Source organism: Salmo salar, chromosome ssa10 (assembly GCF_905237065.1).
Source record: "Salmo salar chromosome ssa10, Ssal_v3.1, whole genome shotgun sequence".
Lineage (NCBI taxonomy): Eukaryota > Metazoa > Chordata > Actinopteri > Salmoniformes > Salmonidae > Salmo > Salmo salar.
This window is the reverse complement of record NC_059451.1, coordinates 106511007-106524083: the sequence shown is the minus strand read 5'-3', so window position 1 is coordinate 106524083 and position 13077 is coordinate 106511007. Positions and strand designations below refer to the sequence as shown.

At 42.7% G+C, this 13077-nt stretch overlaps 1 protein-coding gene across 1 annotated transcript; it reads right to left on the bottom strand.

Moving 5' to 3' along the window:
- Nucleotides 1-4347: 4347 nt before the first annotated feature.
- Nucleotides 4348-13077, bottom strand: LOC123724584 (visual system homeobox 2-like). Its single transcript, XM_045688751.1, has 4 exons — nt 13050-13077; nt 5490-5747; nt 5021-5289; nt 4348-4690 (listed from the first exon to the last, which is right to left on the bottom strand). The coding sequence occupies exons 1-4, from the start codon at nt 13075-13077 to the stop codon at nt 4655-4657; spliced, it is 591 nt and encodes a 196-aa protein (XP_045544707.1). The 3' UTR covers nt 4348-4654.

The following is a 13077-nucleotide window of genomic DNA, read 5'->3' as shown; positions in this document are numbered from 1 at the left end:
ATCAGTTTCATTATGCTACAAAAAAAGAGAAAGAAAATACAAGCAGAGTAATTTGAACTGGGTTAATGTTGGTTACATTAATTGCACTCAACATTGTCATCTAATGGATGATACAGGAACACCTCACAGCAAAGCAATGGCCAGTAAGGCTCATAACTTACAGAGCTTGTTTCAGGCAGTTTTTAAAGAAGAAAACTATTATTAACATAAATGTATATACCTGATTGTTCACTTCTGTTTTCCAAATGACCGACAAAGTCAACAGGTCGCAACCCTTGTTCTTTCTGACCTAGGCTACTTTATAAGCACAAACACCTGTCTGAAATATGTCTGTGATGAGGGACACTATCTATACAAAAGTATGTGGACATCCCTTCAAATTAGTGGATTCGGCTATTTCAGCCACACTCGTTGCTGACAGGTGTATAAAATGTAGCACACAGCCATGCAATCTCCATAGATGAACATTGGCATTAGAATGGCCTTATTGAAGAGCTCAGTGACTTGCCACCGTCATAGGCAATGTGGCACCGTCATTGGCAACGTGGCACCGTCATTGGCAACGTGGCACCGTCATAGGATGCCACCTTCCCAACAAATCAGTTTGTCAAATTTCTGCCCTACTAAAGCTGCCCCGTTCAACTGTAAGTGCTGTTATTTTAAAGTGGAAACATCTAGGAGCAACAACGGGTCAGTGGTAGGCCAAACAAGCTCACAGAATGGGACTGCCGAGTGCTGAAGCGCGTAGCAGCTGCACACAAGCCTAAGATCACCATGCGCAATCCCAAGCGTCGGATGGAGTGGTGTAAAGCTCGCCGTCATTGGACTCTGGAGCAGTGGAAACGCGTTCTCTGGAGTGATGAATCACGCTTCACCATCTGGCAGTCCGCCGGATTAATCTGTGTTTGGTGGATGCTAGGAGAATGCGGCAACAGTTTGGAGAAGGCCCTTTCCTCTTTCAGCATGACAATGCCCCCGTGCACAAAGCGAGGTCCATACAGAAATAGTTTGTTGAGATTGGTGTGGAAGAACTTGACTGACATGCACAGATCCCTGACCTCAACCTCACCGAACACCTTTGGGATGAATTGGAACACCGACTGCGAGCCAGACTTAATCGCCCAACATCAGTTACCGCAGCAATGTTCCAACATCTAGTGGAAAGCCTTCCCAGAGGAGTGGAGGCTGTTATAGCAGCAACGGGGGGACCAACTCCATATTAATGCCTATGATGTTGGAATGAGATGTTCGACAAATTGTCACATGCACAGGATACACATTGTGTACACAGTACAATGAAATGCGTACTTGCAGATTCACCTCTCAAAAATGTGACAGTAATACAAATAGAAGTAATTCATTTGAAAAATAGTACAAAATAAAAGCTCAGTGGAATAAATATAGAATAAATGAAGTCCAATAAAATGCAATTGTACTACAAAAAATGTGAGTGTTTTTTATTCGTTAATCATTTCACTTTCCACATGCACCTTTACTTAACTAATTGGTGTATCAGCATTGTTAATATGTATAAGTGATAAATAAGAATATATATTATTTTCAGGTATAAGCAGACAATTTTACTCCAAAGTGAGTTATACAGTTAACTCATTCCGTATGTGGCCCTTTCAGAAACTTAAACAGTCTATTATGAGGTTGCAAGCACTATATGTTCCAACATTCTGAGTCATTGGAACCATAATAGTACCAGATATGTACGGTATCTTGCCTAGGACAAGATATACTGTATTTTTTATTGGATTTATTTGACCATTAAAAAAACATCAAATATAACCATATTATGTGGACACAATGCACTTACAATCGTCGAGGATGACACAAAAAAAGTTTAAAAAGGTTATATCCTGTCTAAATTGTGTCAATATGGGTCAAATATAGCTGAAATTCTTGGAAATGTAGTTCTCTGAATTCACCATCTGACCCGTAAATAACCCCAGCTCAAATTAAGATAAGGAGAGCTATAGTTCAATATAACAATACACCCATAGAAAGGATAAGGAAGGGAAGGGCTGCTAGGGCACGCAATAGTAGATCTGTGTAGACTATAAACACATTGAGCAAAAATGTAAAAGTCAAATGGGTATGTCATACAATAGTGACACTATCTTAGATTTACAAGAGGAGGTAGTGTGATCAGAAGACATAGCTAAACCTTCTGTCCTGGAGATAATTAAGCCATTAAACCGTTATACTCAGAAATACACTCCTCACATAATATCTGTATTGAGAGTTATCACCAAAACACAAGTACTGTAGGTTGAATAAGCAGCTTCAGATGCATTCTGTTGTAAATAAAGGGCTTTATATATGGAAATGTACACTTTCACATGTATTTATAGCTGTAGAAGTCCTAGAATAGGGATTATCTTTCAGAGCCTATTTTAGTGTACAGGGACTATTCTTAACATCAATGTTAAACAATATTTTCAGAACCACAGCCACATGAGAAATACAGACACCACACAAATGTAATCATTAGGAATTATATGTATTACAGTATTTATTTATGTATGTGTATTCATGTATTTACAATATCATTATACAATTACAGTCAACATATCTGGATGAGTGGAGAGTGAGTTGATAAAAAAAAACACAAAAATGTTATTCACTTTACTCAGCCATATTGTTTTATCTGTGAGAGATAATACTCAATTATCAATTCCTTCATCAGTTTCAACAGCTTCTGAGATAGCAGCACCATGATTCCCTCATCACGGACACGGATGACAACATACAGATACATCTTATTTACAAAGCTTTTGAAGATACATTTCTTTAGTGTTCATTGTGTCAACTGAAAGTGACTATTGGGATGGGAAATTAATGTCGGGTCCAGGGGGAGCATAGAGCTTGGTGATGCAGGTGTGGCAACACAGGTAGAAAAGGTTGGAACGGCAATACCCCTGGGTAAAGCTTTTCTAGTAGTTGGTATGGCCCGTACTGTAGTGAGCAAGGATTCAACGGAAACAGAGAGATAGCCTCTTCACGCTGTTTTGTCATGGAAACAAATTACAGGATCATTTTATTGAGGTTTTTGTCAACTGTCTCAAGCATGACTCACGTCTTATACAATCACATATACAGTCGTGGTCAAAAGTTTTGAGAATGACACAAATATAAATTTTCACAAAGTCTGCTGCCTCAGTTTGAATGATGGCAATTTGCATATACTCCAGAATGTTATGAAGAGTGATCAGATGAATTGCAATTAATTGCAAAGTCCCTCTTTGCCATGCGAATGAACTGAATCCCCCAAAAACATTTCCACTGCATTTCGGACCTGCCACACAAGGACCAGCTGACATCATGTCAGTGATTCTCTTGTTAACACAGGTGTGAGTGTTGACAAGGACAAGGCTGGAGATCACTCTGTCATGCTGATTGAGTTCGAATAACAGACCGGAAGCTTCAAAAGGAGGGTGGTGCTTGGAATCATTGTTCTTCCTCTGCCAACCATGGTTACCTGCAAGGAAACACATGCCGTCATCATTGCTTTGCACAAAAAGGGCTTCACAGGCAAGGATATTGCTGCCAGTAAGATTGCACATAAATCAACAATTTATCGGATCATCAAGAACTTCAAGGAGAGCGGTTCAACTGTCGTGAAGAAGGCTTCAGGGCGCCCAAGAAAGTCCAGCAAGCGCCAGGACTGTCTCCTAAAGTTGATTCAGCTGCAGGATCGGGGCACCACCAGTACAGAGCTTGCTCAGGAATGGCAGCAGGCAGGTGTGAGTGCATCTGCACACACAGTGAGGCGAAGACTTGCCTAAGAACACAGCCATGAATAAAGAATGGTACCAACACATCCTCCGAGAGCAACTTCTCCCAACCATTCAGGAACAGTTTGGTGACAAACAATGTCTTTTCCAGCATGATGGAGCACCTTGCCATAAGGCAAAAGTGATAACTAAGTGTCTCGGGGAACAAAACATCGATATTTTGGGTCCATGGCCAGGAAACTCCCCAGACCTTAATCCCATTGAGAACTTGTGGTCAATCCTCAAGAGGCGGGTGGACAAACAAAAGCCCACAAATTCTGACAAACTCCAAGCATTGATTATGCAAGAATGGGCTGCCATCAGTCAGGATGTGGCCCAGAAGTTAATTGACAGCATGCCAGGGTGGATTGCAGATGTCTTGAAAAAGAAGGGTCAACACTGCAAATATTGACTCTTTGCATCAACTTCATGTAATTGACAATAAAAGCCTTTGACACTTCTGAAATGCTTGTAATTATACTTCAGTATTCCATAGTAACATCTGACAAAAATATCTAAAGACACTGAAGCAGCAAACTTTGTGAAAATGTATATTTGTGTCATTCTCAAAACTTCTGGCCACGACTGTACACAATTACTATGAATCGTCCTCCCCTCAGCAGCCTCCACTGTATACTGAGTATCTGTATCCTTATCTGGCAGATCTGTATCTGACAGGTAATACAAGTATTCTAAAACTGCACATATTGTATTTAATAGTTTGTTTCGATGCCTATGCAATGTAATTATACACTTGCTGGTTTTGATTAAAACTATATTATACCCACCTCACTATAAAGAAGCCCAGGTTTGAATGTACATATAGGGGTCTGGTCTCTGGCCATCATTTCCACGTCCCTTAGCATCTCAGTCTACCTCCATTTGGCTCTGTGGTTCTGGAACCAAATCTGAAGACAACAGTGAATGAGTTAGCATGATAGCAAATGGATGTTTGTGCCCTCTGACAGATAACTTGGTGTTTGACTTATGCAAGCAGATGGTAAGGACTGTTTCTGTTTCTCCAGATGGCAAACATGGATAACAGTGATAACTCAAGACAACTCTTCATAACAGTGTCAATGTTTAATTCTCATGGATTATTATTGATTATTTTGTAAGATTCAATTGGAAATCTTTGTTGAACCCATATACTATCATGTTTAATTAATTGTACTTGTATAAGAAGCTCATACTGTAGATATATTTCAGCATGTCTCAGGTGTTTCATGCTAGCATACCTGTACTCTTCCCTCGGTGAGCTGCAGATGAGAGGCAAGTGTGTCCCGGATGTGGACATCAGGATAGTGGGTCTCCAAGAACACCTTCTCCAGCTCCTCCACCTGACCTGGAGTGAAGCTGGTCCGGGTCTTCCTTCTCCTCCTGACCTGGAGTGAAGCTGGTCCGGGTCTTCCTTCTCCTCCTGACCTGGAGTGAAGCTGGTCCGGGTCTTCCTTCTCCACCTGACCTGGAGTGAAGATGGTCCAGGTCTTCCTTCTCCTCCTCTGCACTGTGCACACCAAACACAAGCAAAAGAGTCTGTATCATCGTCAAAATGACCATTATCATCATCATCATCCATCCTCGTCCTCCTCATTCTTATCATCATCATAATCAAAACACCCTTTTTTATAATGTCGTTCATCCTCAGATATAATTCCGCTCCTTGATTCCAGCAATATTGACTGTAAGACTTGTGCTAAATCTCACCATGATGAGCTTGGCAGCTGATCCTCTCCCACTGGATTCGGCCTTGGTCCTGGCCCTCCTCTCTCCCCGCTCTGTCCTGAATACTATCTTTACAGGAGCCACTACTGTGGCTGCTGGAGTCCCCACTGTGGTCTTGGGAGATGCGGTCAATATTGCACTCTCCAGGGTGTAGTCTTGTGACCTCTGTGTTGTGGTCACCTCTCCAGTCAGTGACAATGTGCACATGCTGTGGCAGCACCCTGTGTTGAAAAGTTCCTTCTGTGGACAGAAAGAAAGCATAATATTGCTTGATTATCTTTGTCCTAAAAATAACTCTTAAGAACTACTAGCTCAATTCAGATAACATAAAATATGATACACAGAATACAATTTCCCAGACTTGAGACAGAATCAGCCATTTGACATCTAACCCCTTTGCCTCCTTGTAATGTATACTCTCCCAAAATCTCTTATGTTACATAGGCCTGCCCATAATGGTAACATAACAAGTCAAGGCCAATTGAACACACAGTGCCTGTATGTACATGCTGATATGGACATTCTTCATTCTGTCTGTTAACCGACCATCCACCTAGCCCCTCTTGCCTCTCTTCTCCCACTCTGGATGGCTTCTTCAGGATCTCCTCAATAGAGTGGGACAGTTTTTTAGGGGGACTCGCAGTATTGTCCACTCCTCTATCCAAAGTGAGCTGTTCATTAGAATTGTCTCTCAAATGTTTCTTTGGTCCATGCACCATCACTTGCATAGTAGTCATGCTCCCCCTTTTTAAAATCCTTTGTACTTGTAGGCTCCTGATGTCTTCTGTTGTCTGTTCTTGGTCTATTCCTATGCCTTCAAAGCAACTCTCTCTTTCTCTCCTTCTGTCGTTCTTTCCTTCTTTCTGTCAGGTAAAGGGAGTAAGCTAGTTGTCCTCCTCCTTTCTTCCTCGCCAAGCAGATTGTGTTTGGCCAGCATCATATGATCATTAAGAGGAGGGGTAAAGTTTACTGTTTATGCCTTTCCTGGTAATCCACTAACACTAATCAGTGTTGCACTAATTATTTATAGTTGTGTAATTCTAATCAATTTAATCAATGTAATGTTTTGAAACTTTAGTTAAGAATATCTTGTGTTGTGCGTGTCATGTTGTAAGTGTTGCTCCTCTTCCTTGTCTACAGGTATATTGCCCACATATCTTTACCTTTACTACTCTGGCCTCCACATGAACTCTCGTACACTACGCCTGTGTTTACACAGGCAGCCCAATTCTGATCTTTTTTTCACTTGTTTGTATTTTTAAAAGATCAGAATTAGGCTTTTGACCAATCAGAAAAGCTCTGAGAAATGTCTAATGTGATTGGTCAAAAGACCAATTTAGAGTAAAAAAGATCAGAATTGGGCTGCCTGGGTAAACGCAGCCTACCTTGCTTCACTTTTCAGTCTGCTGTTTGTGAGGGACTGTTTATGGTACTTCAGAGCAGAGCCATCGAAGGTTTGAGGGTGTCTCTCTCTAGTGGTGGAGAAAAGTATGGCAGTAAATGTAGAAAAGTATGGCAGTAAAATATCTTTATTTTCTCCTATAGGAGACTTTGGATTAGATCACAGTCCAATAACATCAACGTAATAATTTAGTTGTAAAATATCAGAGAGCAACTCAGAGCAACAACAACAACCACCCTGAATGACCTTTTAGTCCCCAGATTTCCTTTTGCAACAACGGCTTTGACTATCCAAAAATGTTAATAAAATGTGTCTTAGATCACCTGTCTGGTTGGCTCTGAAGCTTGCTTGTATTCAATTGACACAGGAACTTTTGTGTTTTCATACATTATACTGAAAGCAGCTGAGACCTTACCAAACCAGAGTGGGGAGCACGAGGAAGGACACCATGTCCCGCTTCTTTTTTGGATGACACAGAGACAGATGTACACACAACACAGAGAGAGAGAGAGAGTGTGTGTGGTGTGTGTGTTTGGCCTACCTATCCTACATTTTTTAAATTGTACCTTTATTTAACTTGGCAAGTCAGTTAAGAACAAATTGTTATTTACAATGACAGCCTACCCCGGCCAAACCCTAACGGCGCTGGGCCAATCCCAATCACATCCAGTTGTGATACAGCCTGGAAACAAACCAGGGTCTGTAGTGACACCTCTATCACTGAGATGCAGTGCCTTAGACCGATGCGCCACGGGTGCCCCTTGTTAGCTACCCTTTGGTAGCTTACGAATTTAAATGGATCCGATTATATAAAGTGACCAATAAGAGCGCTTTGGTTCGTAATGCTTTATTCTAGAAACAAGCTGTAAAATACCCAGGAAAGACATGACTCAGATGTATATGGGGATATCTTGGTTTAGTTTCTTTGACATTGAGGCTGAGCTAAAACCTTCTATAGCCGAGGATACAAAATATTGACTTTGCTTGGGAAGTAATCAAATTATGTCACAATCAATTGATTAAGCTATTCACTTTCTGTACAATACAAGATGTTTAAACCCAGACAGCTTTTAGGGAAAATACTTGTGACCTTCTCTTGTTGGGTTAAACCACGGAAGAAGAGTAGCAGTTAAAGCTTACAATTTTCTGTGTCGGTAGGCATATCTGGGTTGGCATTGGAGAAATATGACAAGATGAACACTGGCTAATCGCTGAAACCTAGTCTCAAAGCATTTTGTATAATTATGTACGTAAATCTGAGACACTCCATTTATTATGATATGTTATGGTATGTATGTAGTCATTTGTGGATGTCCATCACTCATTTTGTATGATATGTTACGAATTACAATTCGTATTATATGTTATGTACACTATTTACAATTACAAAATGTACAACATGATATGAACTTGCAAAATGATGATATGTTACGAATTCTAGCTAGGTGGCTAACGTTAGCTAGGTGGCTAACGTTAGCTAGGCTAGGGGTGAGGGTTAGGGTTAAGTTTACGAGTTAGGTTAAAGGGTTAAGGTTAGGGTTAGGATTAGGGGAAGAGTTAGCTAGCATGCTAAGTAGTTGCAAAGTAGCTAAAAAGTAGTTTAAAAGTCGCTAATTAGCTAAAATTGTCCATGATGAGATTATAATGTTCGCATTATAAGTCTCATGTAACCATACCAAACGTGCCATATCATACAAATTTGAATGTCACAGATTTACTTTTATTTTTACATCTAGTCTATGAGACCAGGCTGATCTCTCTGTCCATTCTTAGCCAATCATTTAGTCAATTTGTGTGGTATGGAAAAATATTCAACAACTACAGACCAGTATCCCTTCTTTCTTTTCTCTCCAAAACTCTTGAACGTGCCGTCCTTGGCCAGCTCTCCTGCTATCTCTCTCAGAATGACCTTCTTGATCCTAATCAGTCAGGTTTCAAGACTGGGCATTCAACTGAGACTGCTCTTCTCTGTGTCACGGAGGCTCTCCGCACTGCTAAAGCTAACTCTCTCTCCTCTGCTCTCATCCTTCTAGACCTATCTGCTGCCTTTGATACTGTGAACCATCAGATCCTCCTCTCCACCCTCTCCGAGTTGGGCATCTCCGGCGCGGCCCACGCTTGGATTGCGTCCTACCTGACAGGTCGCTCCTACCAGGTGGCGTGGCGAGAATCTGTCTCCGCACCATGCGCTCTCACCACTGGTGTCCCCCAGGGCTCTGTTCTAGGCCCTCTCCTATTCTCGCTATACACCAAGTCACTTGGCTCTGTCATATCCTCACATGGTCTCTCCTATCATTGCTATGCAGACGACACACAATTAATCTTCTCCTTTCCCCCTTCTGATAACCAGGCGGCGAATCGCATCTCTGCATGTCTGTCAGACATATCAGCGTGGATGACGGATCACCAGCTCAAGCTGAACCTCGGCAAGACGGAGCTGCTCTTCCTCCCGGGGAAGGACTGCCCGTTCCATGATCTCGCCATCACGGTTGACAACTCCCTTGTGTCCTCCTCCCAGAGTGCTAAGAACCTTGGCGTGATCCTGGACAACACCCTGTCGTTCTCCACTAACATCAAGGCGGTGACCCGATCCTGTAGGTTCATGCTCTACAACATTCGCAGAGTACGACCCTGCCTCACACAGGAAGCGGCGCAGGTCCTAATCCAGGCACTTGTCATCTCCCGTCTGGATTACTGCAACTCGCTGTTGGCTGGGCTCCCTGCCTGTGCCATTAAACCCCTACAACTCATCCAGAACGCCGCAGCCCGTCTGGTGTTCAACCTTCCCATGTTCTCTCACGTCACCCCGCTCCTCCGCTCTCTCCACTGGCTTCCAGTTGAAGCTCGCATCCGCTACAAGACCATGGTGATTGCCTACGGAGCTGTGAAGGGAACGGCACCTCCATACCTTCAGGCTCTGATCAGGCCCTACACCCAAACAAGGGCACTGCGTTCATCCACCACTGGCCTCCCCCTACCTCTGAGGAAGCACAGTTCCCGCTCAGCCCAGTCAAAACTGTTCGCTGCTCTGGCACCCCAATGGTGGAACAAGCTCCCTCACGACGCCAGGGCAGCGGAGTCAATCACCACCTTCCGGAGACACCTGAAACCCCACCTCTTTAAGGAATACCTAGGATAGGATAAAGTAATCCTTCTAACCCCCCCCCCTTAAAAGATTTAGATGCACTATTGTAAAGTGGTTGTTCCACTGGATATCATAAGGTGAATGCACCAATTTGTAAGTCGCTCTGGATAAGAGCGTCTGCTAAATGACTTAAATGTAATGTAAATGTATTCTGCTATCATGTAAAATGACATAGAATTGTATAAAATGTTTATAAAAGGCACATTTTTCTTTGACCTGCAAATAGGATGATAAATTCATGCATAGCCGCAGGTAGATTTTTGAAATATCACATTTTTTATTACCTTTATTTAACTAGGCAAGTCAGTTAAGACTTGGTTACAAGACCAACGCTCTAACCACTGGGCTACCTGAAGCTCAATTTACATAAGTATTCAGACCCTTTACTCAGTACTTTGTTGAAGCGCCTTTAGCAGCGATTACAGCCTCAAGTATTCTTGGTTAGAACGCTACAAGCTTAGCACACCTGTATTTGGGGAGTTTCTCCCATTCCTCTCTGCAGATCCTCTCAAGCTCTGTCAGGTTGGATGGAGAGCGTTGCTGCACAGCTTTTTTCAGGTCTCTCCAGAGATGTTCGATCGGGTTCAAGTCCGAGCTCTGACTCGGCCACTCAAGGACATTCAGAGACTTGTCCCGATGCCACTCCTGCGTTGTCTTGACTGTGTGCTTAGTCGTTGTCCTATTGGAAGGTGAACCTTCACCCCAGTCTGAGGTCCTGAGCGCTCTGGAGCAGGTTTTCATCAAGGATCTCTCTGTACTTTGCTCTGTTCGTCTTTGCCTCAATCCTGACTAGTCTCCCAGTCCCTGCCACTGAAAAACATCCCCGCAACATGATGCTGCCACCACCATGCTTCACCGTAGGGATGGTGCCAGGTTTCCTCCAGACGTGACACTTGGCATTCAGGCCAAAGAGTTAAATCTTGGTTTCATCAGATCAGAGAATCTTGTTTCTCATGGTCTGAGAGTCTTTCGGTGCCATTTGGCAAACTCCAAGCGGGCTGTCATGTGCCTTTTTCTGAGGAGTAGCTTCCGTCTGGCCACTCTACCACAAAGGCCTGATTGGTGGAGTGCTGCAGAGATGGTTGTCCTTCTGGAAGGTTCTCCCATCTCTACAGAGGAACTCTAGAGCTCTGTCATAGTGACCATTGGGTTCTTGGTCACCTCCCAGACCAAGGCCCTTCTCCCTCAATTGCTCAGTTTGGCAGGGTGGCCAGCTCTCGGAAGAGTCTTGGTGGTTCCAAACCATTTAAGATTGATGGAGGCCACAGTGTTCTTGGGGACCTTCACGGTTGCCGAAATTGTTTTGTACCTTTCCCCAGATCTGTGCCTCGACACAATCCTGTCTCAGAGCTCTACGGACAATTCCTTCGACATCATGACTTGGTGTTTGCTCTGACATGCTCTGTCAACTGGACATTATAAAGACAGGTGCGTGCCTTTCCAAATCATGTCCAATCAATTGAATTCACCACAGGTGGACTCCAATCAAGTTGTAGAAACATCTCAAGGAGGATCAATGGAAACAGGATGCACTTGAGCTCAATTTCGAGTCTCATAGCAAAGGGTCTGAATACTTATGTAAATAAGGTATTTCTGTTTTTTATTTTTAATAAATTAGCAAAAAAATCAAAAAAACTGTTTTCGCTTTGTCATTATGGGGTATTGTGTGTAGATTGCTGAGATAAAACAAAAATGTAATAAATTTATATAGGGGAGAGTCACTTGTTTTTCAGGCGTTCAGGGAGGGTTTAGGTAAAATGTATTTTGCTGAAAGGAGGGCCATACATTTTCATTACAGAGAGGTCAGATTTTCTCAATGTAACCCTTGTTATAAATAACGTTCACTCCCTAAGGGTGCATAGGGTACATTAGTGGTGGGGGTGGTCTATACCTGGCATTTCAGAAGAGGATGGCTTAATTTGGCCTATAGACTGCCAAGGATTTCAGAGGAGAAGGTGTGGAATAACGCTAGGCCAAATATCTCAATGCTCCCCTGAGATTTTATGTTTACAGTAATGAAATTTAATTTGACATAAAAAAAATTCTCCACATCCTATTTTGTCTTTAAAGCAAGATATGGATTACAACCCCAGGGCTGCTTTTCCAGACCCGGCCTACTCCCCACTGAAAGATAAACATGGAGAAACTCAATGGAGAAACTCCATTTACCTAAAGTGCTCTCTTGTGATGGTAAACAAGCACCATCCACTACAATGTACACAGGATCATCCTTCAATAAAAATATTTACTACACTCATGCAATCTTTCAATTATGTAAAAGAACCTTTGTCCTGAGAGAAGACTGTGTGTGTGTGTGTGTGTGTGTGTGTGTGTGTGTGTGTGTGTGTGTGTGTGTGGGTGTGTGTGGGTGTGTGGGTGTGTCTGTGTGTCTGTGAGAGAGAGAAAGAGAGTGAGACCCTACTGTGATGGTCTGGGCATAAACCACACAAAAATAACACTAGACACTATAGAACACAAAACTTTTACTATCTCATCCTGGAATATAAAAGGTCTGAGGTCAACTGACTTTGGCCTAAAGAGCAGGAACCCAGATTCCTCAAAGAAATTGGAAATGCAGACATTGTAATCCTACAAGAAACATGGCATAAAGGAGCCAGACCCACTGGTTGCCATCTAGGTTACAGAGTCCCATCCACCAAACTACCAGGTGTAAAACAGGGAAGAGACTCATGGGGTATGCTAATTTGGTATAGAGCAGACCTAAACCACTCTATTAAATTAGTCAAAACAGGAACATTTTACATCTGGCTAGAAATTAATAAGGAAATGATCTCAACAGAGAAAAATGTCCTCATGTGTGCTACCTATATCCCCCCAGTGGAATCCACATAATTTAACGATGACAGCTTCTCCATCTTAGAGGGGGAGATCAAAAATGTTCAGGCCCAGAGACATGTACTAGTCTGTGGCGACCTAAACGCCAGAACTGGACAAGAACCTGACACCCTCAGGACACATGGGGACAAACACCTACCTGGAGGTGACAGCATACTCTCCCCCAT

Coding starts and splice junctions, on each gene's coding strand:
- LOC123724584 (XM_045688751.1), bottom strand. CDS start 13,077: ATGGGGGAGAGTATGCTGTCACCTCCAG. Junction 5,290..5,489: donor CAGCTGCCAAGCTCATCATG/GTGAGATTTAGC, acceptor TGGTGTGCACAG/TGCAGAGGAGGAGAAGGAAG. Junction 4,691..5,020: donor TCACCGAGGGAAGAGTACAG/GTATGCTAGCAT, acceptor TGTTGTCTTCAG/ATTTGGTTCCAGAACCACAG.